Raw genomic sequence first — 18,336 nt, 5'->3', positions numbered from 1 at the left:
GGTGTGTCCGGTCCACGGCGTCATCCTTACTTGTGGAAACCAATACCAAAGCTTTAGGACACGGATGAAGGGAGGTAGCAAATCAGGTCACCTAGATGGAAGGCACCACGGCTTGCAAAACCTTTCTCCCAAAAATAGCCTCAGAAGAAGCAAAAGTATCAAACTTGTAAAATTTAGTAAAAGTGTGCAGTGAAGACCAAGTCGCTGCCTTACATATCTGATCAACAGAAGCCTCGTTCTTGAAGGCCCATGTGGAAGCCACAGCCCTAGTGGAATGAGCTGTGATTCTTTCAGGAGGCTGCCGTCCGGCAGTCTCATAAGCCAATCTGATGATGCTTTTAATCCAAAAAGAGAGAGAGGTAGAAGTTGCTTTTTGACCTCTCCTTTTACCAGAATAAACAACAAACAAGGAAGATGTTTGTCTAAAATCCTTTGTAGCATCTAAATAGAACTTTAGAGCACGAACAACATCCAAATTGTGCAACAAACGTTCCTTCTTTGAAACTGGATTCGGACACAAAGAAGGCACGACTATCTCCTGGTTAATGTTTTTGTTAGAAACAACTTTCGGAAGAAAACCAGGTTTAGTACGTAAAACCACCTTATCTGCATGGAACACCAGATAAGGAGGAGAACACTGCAGAGCAGATAATTCTGAAACTCTTCTAGCAGAAGAAATTGCAACCAAAAACAAAACTTTCCAAGATAATAACTTAATATCAACGGAATGTAAGGGTTCAAACGGAACCCCCTGAAGAACTGAAAGAACTAAATTGAGACTCCAAGGAGGAGTCAAAGGTTTGTAAACAGGCTTGATTCTAACCAGAGCCTGAACAAAGGCTTGAACATCTGGCACAGCTGCCAGCTTTTTGTGAAGTAACACAGACAAGGCAGAAATCTGTCCTTTCAAAGAACTTGCAGATAATCCTTTCTCCAAACCCTCTTGAAGAAAGGATAGAATCTTAGGAATTTTTATCTTGTCCCAAGGGAATCCTTTAGATTCACACCAATAGATATATTTTTTCCATATTTTGTGGTAGATTTTTCTAGTTACAGGCTTTCTGGCCTGAACAAGAGTATCAATGACAGAATCTGAGAACCCTCGCTTTGATAAGATCAAGCGTTCAATCTCCAAGCAGTCAGTTGGAGTGAGACCAGATTCGGATGTTCGAACGGACCTTGAACAAGAAGGTCTCGTCTCAAAGGTAGCTTCCATGGTGGAGCCGATGACATATTCACCAGGTCTGCATACCAAGTCCTGCATGGCCACGCAGGAGCTATCAAGATCACCGATGCCCTCTCCTGATTGATCCTGGCTACCAGCCTGGGGATGAGAGGAAACGGCGGGAATGCATAAGCTAGTTTGAAGGTCCAAGGTGCTACTAGTGCATCTACTAGAGTCGCCTTGGGATCCCTGGATCTGGACCCGTAGCAAGGAACCTTGAAGTTCTGACGAGAGGCCATCAGATCCATGTCTGGAATGCCCCACAATTGAGTAATTTGGGCAAAGATTTCCGGATGGAGTTCCCACTCCCCCGGATGAAATGTCTGACGACTCAGAAAATCCGCTTCCCAATTTTCCACTCCTGGGATGTGGATTGCAGACAAGTGGCAGGAGTGAGTCTCCACCCATTGAATGATTTTGGTCACTTCTTCCATCGCCAGGGAACTCCTTGTTCCCCCCTGATGGTTGATGTACGCAACAGTCGTCATGTTGTCTGATTGAAACTGTATGAACTTGGCCCTTGCTAGCTGAGGCCAAGCCTTGAGAGCATTGAATATCGCTCTCAGTTCCAGAATATTTATCGGGAGAAGAGATTCTTCCCGAGACCAAAGACCCTGAGCTTTCAGGGGTCCCCAGACCGCGCCCCAGCCCACCAGACTGGCGTCGGTCGTGACAATGACCCACTCTGGTCTGCGGAAGCTCATCCCCTGTGACAGGTTGTCCAGGGACAGCCACCAACGGAGTGAATCTCTGGTCCTCTGATCTACTTGTATCGTCGGAGACAAGTCTGTATAGTCCCCATTCCACTGACTGAGCATGCACAGTTGTAATGGTCTTAGATGAATTCGCGCAAAAGGAACTATGTCCATTGCCGCTACCATCAAACCTATTACTTCCATGCACTGCGCTATGGAAGGAAGAGGAACAGAATGAAGTATTTGACAAGAGTTTAGAAGTTTTGATTTTCTGGCCTCTGTCAGAAAAATCCTCATTTCTAAGGAGTCTATTATTGTTCCCAAGAAGGGAACCCTTGTTGACGGAGATAGAGAACTTTTTTCTACGTTCACTTTCCACCCGTGAGATCTGAGAAAGGTCAGGACAATGTCCGTGTGAGACTTTGCTTGAGGAAGGGACGACGCTTGAATCAGAATGTCGTCCAAGTAAGGTACTACTGCAATGCCCCTTGGTCTTAGCACCGCTAGAAGGGACCCTAGTACCTTTGTGAAAATCCTTGGAGCAGTGGCTAATCCGAACGGAAGTGCCACAAACTGGTAATGCTTGTCCAGGAATGCGAACCTTAGGAACCGATGATGTTCCTTGTGGATAGGAATATGTAGATACGCATCCTTTAAATCCACCGTGGTCATGAATTGACCTTCCTGGATGGAAGGAAGCATTGTTCGAATGGTTTCCATTTTGAACGATGGAACCTTGAGAAACTTGTTTAGGATCTTGAGATCTAAGATTGGTCTGAATGTTCCCTCTTTTTTGGGAACTACGAACAGATTGGAGTAGAACCCCATCCCTTGTTCTCCTAAAGGAACAGGATGAATCACTCCCATTTTTAACAGGTCTTCTACACAATGTAAGAATGCCTGTCTTTTTATGTGGTCTGAAGACAATTGAGACCTGTGGAACCTCCCCCTTGGGGGAAGCCCCTTGAATTCCAGAAGATAACCTTGGGAGACTATTTCTAGTGCCCAAGGATCCAGAACATCTCTTGCCCAAGCCTGAGCGAAGAGAGAGAGTCTGCCCCCCACCAGATCCGGTCCCGGATCGGGGGCCAACATCTCATGCTGTCTTGGTAGCAGTGGCAGGTTTCTTGGCCTGCTTTCCTTTGTTCCAGCCTTGCATTGGTCTCCAGGCTGGCTTGGCTTGAGAAGTATTACGCTCTTGCTTAGAGGACGTAGCACTTGGGGCTGGTCCGTTTCTGCGAAAGGGATGAAAATTAGGTTTATTTTTGGCCTTGAAAGACCTATCCTGAGGAAGGGCGTGGCCCTTGCCCCCAGTGATATCAGAGATAATCTCTTTCAAGTCAGGGCCAAACAGCGTTTTCCCCTTGAAAGGAATGTTAAGCAATTTGTTCTTGGAAGACGCATCCGCTGACCAAGATTTTAACCAAAGCGCTCTGCGCGCCACAATAGCAAAACCAGAATTTTTCGCCGCTAACCTAGCCAATTGCAAAGTGGCGTCTAGGGTGAAAGAATTAGCCAATTTGAGAGCATGAATTCTGTCCATAATCTCCTCATAAGAAGAAGAATTATTATTGAGCGCCTTTTCTAGCTCATCGAACCAGAAACACGCTGCTGTAGTGACAGGAACAATGCATGAAATTGGTTGTAGAAGGTAACCTTGCTGAACAAACATCTTTTTAAGCAAACCTTCTAATTTTTTATCCATAGGATCTTTGAAAGCACAACTATCTTCTATGGGTATAGTGGTGCGTTTGTTTAGAGTAGAAACCGCCCCCCTCGACCTTGGGGACTGTCTGCCATAAGTCCTTTCTGGGGTCGACCATAGGAAACAATTTTTTAAATATGGGGGGAGGGACGAAAGGTATACCGGGCCTTTCCCATTCTTTATTTACAATGTCCGCCACCCGCTTGGGTATAGGAAAAGCTTCGGGGGGCCCCGGGACCTCTAGGAACTTGTCCATTTTACATAGTTTCTCTGGAATGACCAAATTCTCACAATCATCCAGAGTGGATAACACCTCCTTAAGCAGAGCGCGGAGATGTTCCAATTTAAATTTAAATGTAATCGCATCAGGTTCAGCTTGTTGAGAAATTTTCCCTGAATCTGAAATTTCTCCCTCAGACAAAACCTCCCTGGCCCCCTCAGACTGGTGTAGGGGCCCTTCAGAACCAATATCATCAGCGTCCTCATGCTCTTCAGTATTTTCTAAAACAGAGCAGTCGCGCTTTCGCTGATAAGTGGGCATTTTGGCTAAAATGTTTTTGATAGAATTATCCATTACAGCCGTTAATTGTTGCATAGTAAGGAGTATTGGCGCGCTAGATGTACTAGGGGCCTCCTGTGTGGGCAAGACTGGTGTAGACGAAGGAGGGGATGATGCAGTACCATGCTTACTCCCCTCACTTGAGGAATCATCTTGGGCATCATTTTCTCTAAATTTTGTGTCACATAAATCACATCTATTTAAATGAGAAGGAACCTTGGCTTCCCCACATTCAGAACACAGTCTATCTGGTAGTTCAGACATGTTAAACAGGCAAAAACTTGATAACAAAGTACAAAAAACGTTTTAAAATAAACCGTTACTGTCACTTTAAATTTTAAACTGAACACACTTTATTACTGCAATTGCGAAAAAGTATGAAGGAATTGTTCAAAATTCACCAAAATTTCACCACAGTGTCTTAAAGCCTTAAAAGTATTGCACACCAAATTTGGAAGCTTTAACCCTTAAAATAACGGAACCGGAGCCGTTTTTATATTTAACCCCTTTACAGTCCCTGGTATCTGCTTTGCTGAGACCCAACCAAGCCCAAAGGGGAATACGATACCAAATGACGCCTTCAGAAAGTCTTTTCTATGTATCAGAGCTCCTCACACATGCATCTGCATGTCATGCTTCTCAAAAACAAGTGCGCAATAGAGGCGCGAAAATGAGACTCTGCCTGTGATTAGGGAAAGCCCCTAGAGAATAAGGTGTCCAATACAGTGCCTGCCGGTTATTTTACATAATTCCCAAGATTAAAATAATTCCTCAAGGCTATGGAGTATAAAATATGTTTATATATAAATCGATTTAGCCCAGAAAATGTCTACAGTCTTAAAAAGCCCTTGTGAAGCCCTTTTTTTCTTTTTGTAATAAAAATGGCTTACCGGATCCCATAGGGAAAATGACAGCTTCCAGCATTACATCGTCTTGTTAGAATGTGTCATACCTCAAGCAGCAAAAGTCTGCTCACTGTTCCCCCAACTGAAGTTAATTCCTCTCAACAGTCCTGTGTGGAAACAGCCATCGATTTTAGTAACGGTTGCTAAAATCATTTTCCTCTTACAAACAGAAATCTTCATCTCTTTTCTGTTTCAGAGTAAATAGTACATACCAGCACTATTTTAAAATAACAAACTCTTGATTGAATAATAAAAACTACAGTTAAACACTAAAAAACTCTAAGCCATCTCCGTGGAGATGTTGCCTGTACAACGGCAAAGAGAATGACTGGGGAAGGCGGAGCCTAGGAGGGATCATGTGACCAGCTTTGCTGGGCTCTTTGCCATTTCCTGTTGGGGAAGAGAATATCCCACAAGTAAGGATGACGCCGTGGACCGGACACACCTATGTTGGAGAAAGGCCCTTTTAAGGGCTGGTAAGGTAAAAGAGCTTTTCTATTTTAATTTTAGAATAGGGCATTTTTTTATTTTGGGGGGCTTTGTTATTTTATTAGGGGGCTTAGAGTAGGTGTAATTAGTTTAAAATTGTTGTAATATTTTTCTAATGTTTGTAAATTAATTTTTTATTTTTTGTACTTTAGTTAGTTTATTTAATTGTAGATAATTGTAGGTATTTGTATGTAATTAATTTATTGATAGTGTAGTGTTAGGTTTAATTGTAACTTAGGTTAGGATTTATTTTACAGGTAATTTTGTAATTATTTTAACTAGGTAGCTATTAAATAGCTATTGTACCTGGTTAAAATAATTACAAAGTTCCCTGTAAAATAAATATTAATCCTAAAATAGCTACAATATAATTATTAGTTATATTGTAGCTATATTAGGGTTTATTTTACGGGTAAGTATTTAGCTTTAAATAGGATTAATTTATTTAATAAGATTTAATTTATTTCGTTAGATAAAAATTATATTTAACTTAGGGGGGTGTTGGTGTTAGGGTTAGACTTAGCTTTAGGGGTTAATACATTTATTAGAGTAGCGGTGAGGTCCGGTCGACAGATTAGGGGTTAATACTTGAAGTTAGGTGTCGGCGATGTTAGGGAGGGCAGATTAGGGGTTAATACTATTTATTATAGGGTTATTGAGACGGGAGTGAGGCGGATTAGGGGTTAATAATTGTAGGTAGGTAGCAGCGACGTTGGGGGGGCAGATTAGGGGTTAATAAATATAATATAGGGGTCGACGGTGTTAGGGGCAGCAGATTAGGGGTACATAGGGATAATGTAGGTTGCGGCGGTGTATGAAGCAGCAGATTTGGGGTTAATAATATGCAGGGGTCAGCGATAGCGGGGGCGGCAGATTAGGGGTTAATAAGTGTAAGGTTAGGGGTGTTTAGAGTCGGGGTACATGTTAGGGTGTTAGGTGCAGACTTAGAAACTGTTTCCCCATAGGAAACAATGGGGCTGTGTTAGGAGCTGAACGCTGCTTTTTTGCAGGTGTTAGGTTTTTTTTTCAGCTCAAACGGCCCCATTGTTTCCTATGGGGGAATCGTGCACAAGCACGTTTTTGAAGCTGTCCGCGTCCGTAAGCACCGCTGGTATTGAGAGTTGCAGTGGCGGTAAATTATGCTCTACGCTCCCTTTTTGGAGCCTAACGCAGCCATTCTGTGAACTCTAAATACCAGCGGTATTTAAAAGGTGCGAGGAAAAAAAAGCACGCGTAGCTAACGCACCCCTTCTAACGCAAAACTCTAAATCTAGCCGAAAGTTTGAAATAATTACTTATTCTAGTCCTCTCTTTAAGGCAAGCTTTCTGAGGAATGGGGAAAAAATTGCTCACTGTATAGCGTTTGCAAAGACAAAGCACCAAGCATGTAGCCTAGAAAACTATGGGGCCCATTTATCAAAGGGCTTGCGGACCTGATCCGACACTGCGGATCAGGTCCGCAAGACCTCGCTAAATGCGGAGACCAATACGCTCTCCGCATTTAACATTGCACCAGCAGCTCACAAGAGCTGCTGGTGCAACGCCGCCCCCTGCTGACTCGCGGCCAATCGGCCGCCAGCAGGGAGGTGTCAATCAACCCGATCGTATTCGATCGGGTTGATTTCCGGCGATTCCTGTCCGCCTGCTCAGAGCAGGCGGACAGGGTTATGAAGCAGCGGTCTTTAGACCTCTGCTTCATAAGTTGTGTTTCTGGCGAGTCTGAAGACTCGCCAGAAACACGGCCCTTCAAGCTCCGTACGGAGCTTGATAAATGGGCCTGTATAAGTCAGATTGGACAATTTTTAAACCGTATAAATGCTTTAAAAAACAGAGTGTTAAAGCAGCATCAATGAGGCGATGTAACATGAGCATTGTAGATGTGTCAATAGAGACGCTTGTATTAGCCCCCCGTGTAAAGATCGTCTGCTGATTTAGGGCACAATCTGATTGTGGTGATGTGCATTTAAAGAGCAGGAGCATTATTGTAGCGCGAAAACAAGGAGTGCCCTAGAAAGGTGCAATTTGATGACACGCTATCCTTATGTCATAAAAATGCAGCGTGCCACGCGCATGCTTGTGTGTACATAAAAGTGTGGGACCAAGTTTAAAGTTTAAAAATCTTTAGTGCAGCAAAAAAAATTAATGGGAAAAGTGAATACCTGTCCCTGGGACCTATATACATTTTATACATAGCTAAACTTTTAAACGTTAAAAGTGCCCAATCCATAGACGAGAGTGTCCACATAATAAAAATGTAAAATATACTTACCCATAGACACTTGTCTACTGAAAGCACACAGCCAAACCAGTACTGAAACAAATCAGCAGAGGTAAAGCAATAGCAGTACAATGTTGATCTGTAAAGGGAGGCAGAAGATGAATCCCTGCGACCGAATTTATAGAGAGCCCATGAAAGATTTCCCTTGAGGCAAAAACATGGTAATATGAGGCAGTACTCCCTTAACTTCCCTCTGACAAGCACTGTACTGTGAGGGGAACCGGGTTTCAATATGTTCTGGATCGCCTTTCACAGAAGAATACAAGCACATCATATGCTTCAGCCACCTCCAAAGGAGGCAAAGTTTTAAACTGAGGTATGTGTGAGGGGTTTTATAGGCTTTTGAGGTTTAGGAAACTTTGCCTCCTCCTGGTAGGAATGTATATCCCATACGTACAGTCATATGCAAAAGTTTAGGCACCCCTGACAATTTCCATGATTTTCATTTATAAATAATTGGGTGTTTGGATCAGCAATTTCATTTTGAAATATCAAATAACGGAAGGACACAGTAATATTTCAGTAGTGAAATGAGGTTTATTGGATTAACAGAAAATGTGCAATATGCATCAAAACCAAATTAGACAGGTGCATAAATTTGGGCACCCTTGTCATTTTGTAGATTTGAATAACTAACTACCTAGCACTGATTAATTGGAAAACACAATTGGTTTGGTGAGCCCATTAAGCCTTGAACTTCATAGACAGGTGCATCCAATCATGAGAAAAGGTATTTAAGGTGGCCAATTGCAAGTTGTTCTTCTGGCAACATGGGGGCCTCAAAAAAACTCTCAAATGACCTGAAAACAAAGATTGTTTAACATTATGGTTTAGGGGAAGGCTACAAAAAGCTATCGCAGAGATTTAAGCTGTCAGTGTCCACTGTGAGGAACATAGTGAGGGAATGGAAGACCACAGGCACAGTTCTTGTTAAGGCCAGAAGTAAAATATCGGAGAGGCAAAGGATGGTGAGAACGGTCAAAAACAGCCCACAGACCACCTCCAAAGACCTACAACATCATCTTGCTGCAGATGGTGTCACTGTGCATCGTTCAACAATTCAGCATATGGGAGAGTGATGAGGAAGAAGCCTTTTCTGCACACACGCCACAAACGGAGTCGCTTGAGGTATGCAAACGCACATTTAGACAAGCCAGCTTCATTTTGGAAGAAGGTGCTGTGGGGACTGATGAAACAAAGATTGAGTTATTTGGTCATAACAAGGGGTGTTATGCATGGCGGCAAAAGAACACAGCGTTACAAGACAAACACTTGCTAGCCACAGTAAAATTTGGTGGATGTTACATCATGCTGTGGGGCTGTGTGGCCAGTACTGGGAATCTTGTTAAAGTTGAGGGTCGCATGGATTCCACTCAATATCAGCAGATACTTGAGAATAATGTTGAGGAATCAGTCACAAAGTTGAAGTTACGCCGGAGCTGGATATTTAAACAAGACAACGACCCAAAACACTGCTCAAAATCTACTCTGGCATTTATGTAGAGGGACAAGTACAATGTTCTGGCATGGCAATCCCAGTCCCCAGACCTGAATATTTCTGTTGTGGTGCCCAAATTTATGCACCTGACTAATTTTGTTTTGATGCAAATTGCACATTTTCTGTTAATCCAATAAACCTCATTTCATTACTGAAATATTACTGTGTCCTTCAGTTAATTGATAGATCAAAATTAAATTGCTGATCCAAACACCCAATTATTTATAAACTAGTCCTAAAGCCCGTTTCACACGGGCCATTTTTTGCAGTACAGCGGTCCCACCCCTTGCGCTCTCCCCCCCCTCTCTTTTGCGCTCTCTCTCTCGCTCCACCTCTTTGGCTCTCTCCCCATCCCTCTCTATTGCTCTCTCTCCCCATCCCTCTCTTTTGCTCTCTCTCCCCACCCCTCTCTTTTGCCCTCTCCCCATCCCTCTCTTTGGCTCTCTCTCTCCCCATCCCTCTCTTTGGCTCTCTCTCCCCACCCCTCTTTTGCTCTCTCCCCACCCCTCTCTCTTGCCCGCTCTCTCCCCATCCCTCTCTCTTGCCCGCTCTCTCCCCATCCCTCTCTCTTGCCCGCTCTCTCCCCATCCCTCTCTCTTGCCCGCTCTCTCCCCATCCCTCTCTCTTGCCCGCTCTCTCCCCATCCCTCTCTCTTGCCCGCTCTCTCCCCATCCCTCTCTCTTGCCCGCTCTCTCCCCATCCCTCTCTCTTGCCCGCTCTCTCCTCATCCCTCTCTCTTGCCCGCTCTCTCCCCATCCCTCTCTCTTGCCCGCTCTCTCCCCATCCCTCTCTCTTGCCCGCTCTCTCCCCATCCCTCTCTCTTGCCCGCTCTCTCCCCATCCCTCTCTCTTGCCCGCTCTCTCCCCATCCCTCTCTCTTGCCCGCTCTCTCCCCATCCCTCTCTCTTGCCCGCTCTCCCCCCATCCCTCTCTCTTGCCCGCTCTCCCCCCATCCCTCTCTCTTGCCCTCTCTCTCCCCATCCCTCTCTCTTGCCCGCTCTCTCCCCATCCCTCTCTCTTGCCCGCTCTCTCCCCATCCCTCTCTCTTGCCCGCTCTCTCCCCATCCCTCTCTCTTGCCCGCTCTCTCCCCATCCCTCTCTCTTGCCCGCTCTCTCCCCATCCCTCTCTCTTGCCCGCTCTCTCCCCATCCCTCTCTCTTGCCCGCTCTCTCCCCATCCCTCTCTCTTGCCCGCTCTCTCCCCATCCCTCTCTCTTGCCCGCTCTCTCCCCATCCCTCTCTCTTGCCCGCTCTCCCCCCAACCCTCTCTCTTGCCCGCTCTCCCCCCATCCCTCTCTCTTGCCCTCTGTCTCCCCATCCCTCTCTCTCCCCATCCCTCTCTTGCCCGCTCTCTCCCCATCCCTCTCTCTTGCCCGCTCTCTCCCCATCCCTCTCTCTTGCCCGCTCTCTCCCCATCCCTCTCTCTTGCCCTCTCTCTCCCCATCCCTCTCTCTTGCCCTCTCTCCCCATCCCTCTCTTTTGCCCTCTCTCTCCCCATCCCTCTCTTTTGCTCTCTCTCTCCCCATCCCTCTCTTTTGCTCTCTCTCTCCCCATGCCTCTCTTTTGCTCTCTCTCTCCCCATGCCTCTCTTTTGCTCTCTCTCCCCATCCCTCTCTTTTGCCCCGTCTCTCTCCCCATCCCTCTCTTTTGCCCTGTCTCTCTCCCCATCCCTCTCTTTTGCTCTCTCTCCCCATTCCTCTCTTTTGCTCTCTCTCCCCATTCCTCTTTTGCTCTCTCTTCCCATCCCATTCCTCTCTTTTTTTCTCTCTCTCCCCATTCCTATCTTTTGCTCTCTCTCCCCATTCCTATCTTTTGCTCTCTCTCCCCATTCCTATCTTTTGCTCTCTCTCCCCATCCCTCTCTTTTGCTCTCTCTCCCCATCCCTCTCTTTTGCTCTCTCTCCCCATCCCTCTCTTTTGCTCTCTCTCCCCATCCCTCTCTTTTGCTCTCTCTCCCCATCCCTCTCTTTTGCTCTCTCTCCCCATCCCTCTCTTTTGCTCTCTCTCCCCATCCCTCTCTTTTGCTCTGTCTCTCTCCCCATCCCTCTCTTTTGCTCTGTCTCCCCATCCCTCTCTTTTGCTCTGTCTCTCCCCCTATCCCTCTCTTTTGCTCTGTCTCTCTCCCCATCCCTCTCTTTTGCTCTGTCTCTCTCCCCATCCCTCTCTTTTGCTCTGTCTCTCTCCCCATCCCTCTCTTTTGCTCTGTCTCTCTCCCCATCCCTCTCTTTTGCTCTGTCTCTCTCCCCATCCCTCTCTTTTGCTCTGTCTCTCTCCCCATCCCTCTCTTTTGCTCTGTCTCTCTCCCCATCCCTCTCTTTTGCTCTGTCTCTCTCCCCATCCCTCTCTTTTGCTCTGTCTCTCCCCCTCTCTTTTGCTCTCTCTTCCCTCTATTTTGCTCATTCCCATCTCTTTTGTGCTCTCTCCCCCCCTCTCTTGCTCTTTCCCATCTATTTTGTTCTCTCCCCCTCTCTTTCTATGTCTGTCACCTCTATCCCTCTAGCGCGTGTGACCGGCCACGCCCCCGTCACGCCGCTCACACCGGCTGTTCAGGTAGGGACTCTAAGGCCAGGTGTGTTTGTCCTCGCATGCAGTCTCTACTGCGCATGACAGCTTCTGACAAACACACTTGGCCTTTTATTATATAGGATGAAAATCATGGTAATTGTCAGGGGTGCCTAAACTTTTGCATACGACTAACAGCTCCTAGACTCTCAACACCTATATGAAAGAAAGAAAACATTTGCAACATAAAATCACATTATTCAGTTCATACCTTTTTCCTGTAAACTTGTAAGCTTTATAATTCCATCAGAATTACAAACTCTAAACTTTACTGACCTTGCAACATGCTACACAGCCATTGTCTGATCACTCTAGTGACTCATTTACAATGGTCACTAACTGGCAAAGGAGATAAGATGGGAGACAGGTTACAATGTGGCACAATATATTACTTTATGGAAACAGACTTTACACTCTATAAAGAGCATCAGCATACTATTCTCAGCTGATATTTTCTTTGAATACATCAATAGCATTTATTTAAGGAACCACTGCAGATAGTGTCATGACCTGTAAACTGCATGGCCTAGCAGATCTGATTGCGCCTCGCATGTACGCCAGCAGTTTACTCACCCGCTTCCAGCAGCATACAGCCTGTCGTGCCAAAGGGACAGGTTTCTATCTCTGCACACTTATTTGAACCAATGCCGGTACATTTGTAACACTTCAGGGCGTGACCTGCATAAACAGAACCACAAGTTAGTGCACATGGAAGTAACATGACATATAGAAGCACCTGTGATTGACAGACGTTACTGTTAATGGTAACAAATAAATCCTGATGTTTTAGAATTAACCTTTAAAGTGTCACAGAAAGGAGGAGCTGAACGTAGTTTTGTTTTTTTTGAGAAGCAGCAGAGATTCTCATCTAAGACTTAAAAGTAATCACCATGAGATTTTTATATAAAATGCGTAGTTATGTGAAATTCAACAACTTTTCAATATATGTTAATTATTTATTTCACCCCTTTTTATGTTATTTATCTCTGAAACTGGTGGAAACTCAGAATCTGAAATGCACCTTTTCAAGGCTAACCCTGCTACATGTATGTCCCTAATCAGCTTTATCAAATAACTACAAAACAATACACTTCATACTAACATGACAGTGGCTAGCCTTCATGCGCTCAGGTGAGGCGACCTATAGCGCTCTGCGCTCAGGTGAGGCGACCTAAAGCGCTCAGGTGAGGCGACCTAAAGCTCTTTGTGCTCAGGTGAGATGATCTAAAGCTCTTTGTGCTCAGGTGAGATGATCTAAAGCTCTTTACTCAGGTGAGATGATCTAAAGCTCTCTGCTCAGATTAGATGATATAAAATGATGCTCCAGCACAGAGATACCTGTTATATTAATATACTTTTTACCTCTGTGATTATCTTGTTTCTAAGCCTCTGCAGACTGCCCCCTTATTTCAGTTCTTTTGACAGAGTTACATTTTAGCCAATCAGTGCCGACTCCTAGGTAACTATATATAAAACACAGAAGGGGACTGCACTCTCAGACTGGACTGGGTACACATCCCATTACCCTGCAACATGCTCAGCCCTGGGTGCTCAAAGGCACTCACAGGACGCTGTGCTGTCCACAGAGTCACAGGCAGTTAACTCCAGACAGGTCTGGGTGCAAGGCCCATAGGGAAAATTACAAAACAAATAAATACAACATACAGAGAGAGTCTACCACTCACTTACACGCTCTCAGCTAAGATTAAAAGCAAAAATGGAAGGGTTAGTTACCACATCTGGCCAAATGGGACAAGCCCAGGTACCGCGTCAAGGTCCCTTCCAAAACCTGGGTCCCTAAACCAGCCAAATAATGCAAGCTCTCAAACAAACTGGGAACAAGTGAAGGGTGCACAGGCTTATGTAAGCACCCTAGACATGTACAAAACATGGAAGGGGACTGCACTCTCAGACTAGACTGGGTACACATCCCATAACCCTGCAACATGCTCAGCCCTGGGTGCTAAATAACCCGAATGAAGTAACACGGACAGTAAACTTTAAAAATAAGGTTATATAATTCTGCACATAGTGCGGAATTATATAACATTATCTTAGATACAGCTTTCAAAATCAAAGTATTTTAGCTGTCAAATTTGCACTTACCTGGTCTCCTCTCCATGATCTTCTGATTAGGTCTTTTTCAAAAGTGCTTCGCAGGCACGCCGTCTAATCACAGCGCGCCCGTTCATGCTATTCTTTGAAAAAGAAGACCTAATCAGAAGATCATGGAGAGGAGAACAGGTAAGTGCAACTATGACTGCTAAAATCCTTTGATTTTAAAAGCAGTCGCTAAGATAATGTTATATAATTCTGCACTATGTGCAGAATTATACATTATTTTTGTAATTTTACAATCCCTTTAATGACTATATATAATTTTAAATGTTTTTTTCCTCTTCCTCGCTCTCTTACTTATAGATTTTTTTTTTTTTTTTTAAAAAGGGACTATGTTTTAAATAAATTCAGAACATAAAAAGGGAATATTAATATACAGTTGTGAAACAACATCCCCAATTAAAAGGAAAAATATTCTAAAACCACTCACAAAATAGGAAAGTAAAAAATTAAATTTGCATGATTCCTATAGAGCATGCAATTTTAACACACTATTAAATTCACTAATATTTTTAAATGTGTTTTGTTCTATTGGTATTCCTTGTTGAAAAAGAATATGCACATATCCTACACTAGAGGGAGCTAGCTGCTGATTGGTGCCTGCACACATTTGTCTCTTGTGATTGGCTAAATAGATGTGTTCAGCTAGCTGCCAGTAGTGCAATGTTGTTCCTTCAGCAAAGAATAACAAAAGAATGAAGCAAATTTGATATTAGAAGAAAATTAGAAAGTTGTTTTAAATTTTATTTTCTATCCAAATCATGAAACAACAATTTGGGGTTTCCTGTCCCTTTAAGGAGGTTGTATTATCAGATCATGCAATGATCTCCCTTAGCCTTCAGTTTCATAGACTGATGACCAATAAGACTGCAATATTCTTTTTCCCAACTTATTTAACATCTAATATGCAGTTCAAAAACTGGCTAAAAACTGGAAAGATTTCTGCTATTTTAACTCTGCATATAAAAATAAGCATGCAATTTACTGGGAATCATTTAAAGCGACAATAAGAGGGGAAATAAAAGGATCTGATGCTGTTATACATACTGAATTTATGAAATGTAGATCAATTTAAATAAAAATATTTTAGTGCATAAATCTTCTAGTAAATGTATATGCAGCGTTAGTTATTCAGCTGCTTTGTTCCCAGGTAACATGCCTCTCTCCTCTCCCCCCCCCCCCTCCCCTTGCTTTGAGAAATTACAACCGTTCCAGGAGCCGTGCACTCAGGAGTGCAGATGTATTTATAACGCAGAAAAGGTGCGAGTGCTTTTATTATTACAATGCCTGCACAAACTGAATGTTTATATATGCGGCGCATATGATAAATGTAATACTATATACATTAATGCAGCACTCACTCAGCACCACAGTGAGCGAGCACTAATGGGATAGAGTGGCGATATATACAAGCTAGAAGGACAAATGAAACACTGTATCAGATTAAAATATCCTAATAGATATAAGTAACAATAGGGTACAAGTATAAATGTAATAGATAATTTATATTACACTATCAACATACACTGTTGTGGCCACAACTAAATATAAAAAACACAATAAGACATAAAACAATGCTGAATAAAAAGTCGCTAATATAAAAAAATCCTACATGCAAAATTGACAATGAAAAACATAGAACACTTTATGTGTCACTACTGACATGCAGAGAAAGCCGATATCGGTTATTAGTCAATATTTGTGCTGATAGCACCAGGTACGTAATGTATAACAAAAAAAGTCTACCCAACAAAGGTGTGGTGTAAGTTTATTGATCCAAGATAAGTTTATCTTTGCAACTGCAATATTTGTAATCCACAATAAACACATTGTTGCTAAATGTGCAGAGTCTATTGGCCTATTGAAACCGCCCCAGAATATTCGTGGTAATACAAAGGTAAAAGAGCCTTACTGGACCTCTGCATTGGTGTTGTAGGCGATTTTTGGATCGCTATCAGTGTTCTCACTTGAAATCTTTTTGTCCCCACTGTCAATGATACCAGGCTGTCAAGACTACCTCCTCCCATACTGTGGATTGTTGAGTTGCCCCCAGCTCCCCCCTTTACATTGTTACTATGATTACACCTTGCCCAGAAAGAGCTGATAGCTGCCCGCTGGCCCCTTCCTGACTTGCTGAGACCCAGCCGGGATCTTATGGAACTACTCACCGGCTGGGCTTGCTAGGGATTCCCGCTGAACTTTGACCTAGGTCGCTCCAGAGGCCCTTTGCCCTAGAGCTCAGCTCTTTTGGGGATTTATACTACCTTTGAGGGGCAAGGGTTGGCGTGACTGCCAAGAGGGAGCTCACTACAGAAAACCTGGGGTTACGGACTCGCCCTCTACTGCTTGCTGACCCAGCGTACCCTTTGATCAACTGCCGCTCCGGCCCACAGCAACTAATCATGTCACTTTTTGGATGGTACCCAGGAATAGCCACAGCTCCCTTGGGATCACCTCAAACCCACGACCTAGCTATTGTGGGATCCCTATGTGACTATTGTTCCTATGGAGGTACCAGCCTGTCTGGAGGGGCAGGAATCTTGGAATCCGATAAGGCTCTTATCAAGATGGCAAATGTGTTTATAAGCAGTGTGTTTGTCCCAATAAAGTCTGTTTGTGTTTCACCTTAATATTAGTCTTGTCTGGTTATTAGGATGGGCTCTTTCGAAAATCACTTTTCCCGCTCTACAGCTACAGGTTTCAGGCTAAAAAAAAAAGGATCTTTTGGCAGAGATACCTAATCGAGGTATCCGGAGTCTGTCACAACTGGTTGGCATTGGTGGGATGTGTCCTTCTACCTGGAACATCCAAATCATCACCAGGGCCCCTTTGGATAGAACAGCGATACTCCGGGCATAAAAGAAGTACCCTTAAAGACTTTGTGGAAGCTTGTGGACAAGTGGCCAGCAACAAATCCAATGCATCGATCATCGCCGAGCGAGCCAGCGATCAGGCCAGTGAGCCCGGCAGTAGCCAGGGCAGTGACCAAGCCAGCGAACCCTCAACTAGGGAGACAGAGATGTCCGAAGTCCAGAGAGAGATCCAGTGGCGGCTGGCGCTCTATGAGACCACCACAGGTGCCAACACTACTCACCTCAAAATGTTGGCGGTCCAGAAAGCTATGGGGGGAGCTGTACCGGCCGACCCGAGGCCTGCGCCACCCCGAGAGGCTTTCCGTGCCTTTAAAGACAGAGGAGGAGGAAATCAATTGGTACCTCCAGGTATTCGAAACTCAGTGCAAACTACAGGGCATTGCCTAGGCCAACTGGGCCACCTTCCTGATCGGAAAATTGTCGAGGAGAGCCTTGGATGCTTTTGAGGCCATTCCCCTAGAAGACAACCGTAACTATGACCGGATGAAGGAGCGCATCCTGGCCAGGTATGTCATCACTCCAGAGGTGCATCGACTGAAGTTCTGGGGACTGAGAAAAGAGGGGCAGCCTTTTACCCAGTGGAGACACCACCAGTTCAACCACTTCTTGGACTATTGGTTCTCGGGCTGCCAGTTAACCACCCTGGCCCAAGCCTCCCAGCTCATTCTTCTAGAACACTTCTATGACCACTCCCTGCCAGAGGTGTGAGATTGAGTTCGGGATCGGAAACCCACCACAGTAAACCAAGCAGCGGCCCTGGCGGACCAGTTCTTAGATTCAACCTGAACCTCATCCAATGGTCCTTCCTACTACAGCTGCTTCTCGTCCACCAGTGGCCCCCCGGTATCCCTCTGCTCCCCCAAGACAACCAAGCTCTTCTGGACCAAGTCCACCCCGGAAGATGGGAATCCTGTGCTACGGGTGTGACCAGATGGGCCATGTATGATCCAACTGTCCAAGAAATCCGCCCCCTCCCAACTGGACCATGGCACCCGCTGGGGGTTCCAGGGCAGCCGCCCACTGTTTGGAGTCAGAGAGTCCCGCTGACCCTGCCGCTTGGGCCAAGGCGGAATTTGGGGTCTTGCACGAGGTGGACCTGGTACAAGCAGCAACTGGCAACAATCGTCTGCACCATCGCCAGTCAGTATGGATTAACGGCAAGCAGGCACAAGGACTATGGGACAGCGGAGCCACCATTACTCTTGTCCAGTCACATCTAGTCACCAGTGCGGACCAGACTAGGAAATCTGCTACAGTTTGTGTAGCTGGGGGGGTAAGGTGCTCCGGATCCCCACAGCACGGGTCCACTTGGACTGGGGTGCCGGCTCCCGTGCTGTAGAAGTGGGGGTCATGGCCCACTTGCCGGCGGAAGTTCTGTTAGGGAACGATTTGGGACATCTCAAATCCTTCTTTGTTATGCATGGCTCTACAG

General features: G+C 45.0%; 1 protein-coding gene across 1 annotated transcript in view; it reads right to left on the bottom strand.

Annotated features, from left to right (window-relative positions):
• LOC128666128 (CD59 glycoprotein) overlaps window positions 1–18,336 on the bottom strand; it is a 101,278-nt gene that overhangs the window by 29,485 nt on the left and 53,457 nt on the right. The window contains exon 3 of the mRNA XM_053720542.1: window positions 12,487–12,591. Coding sequence (XP_053576517.1) covers window positions 12,487–12,591 — 105 coding nt within the window. The remainder of the gene's footprint in view (window positions 1–12,486; window positions 12,592–18,336) is intronic.

The sequence above is a fragment of the Bombina bombina genome, chromosome 7 (genome assembly GCF_027579735.1).
Source record: "Bombina bombina isolate aBomBom1 chromosome 7, aBomBom1.pri, whole genome shotgun sequence".
Lineage (NCBI taxonomy): Eukaryota > Metazoa > Chordata > Amphibia > Anura > Bombinatoridae > Bombina > Bombina bombina.
The sequence above is the reverse complement of the archived record's forward strand: the minus strand, read 5'-3'. Positions and strand labels throughout refer to the sequence as shown.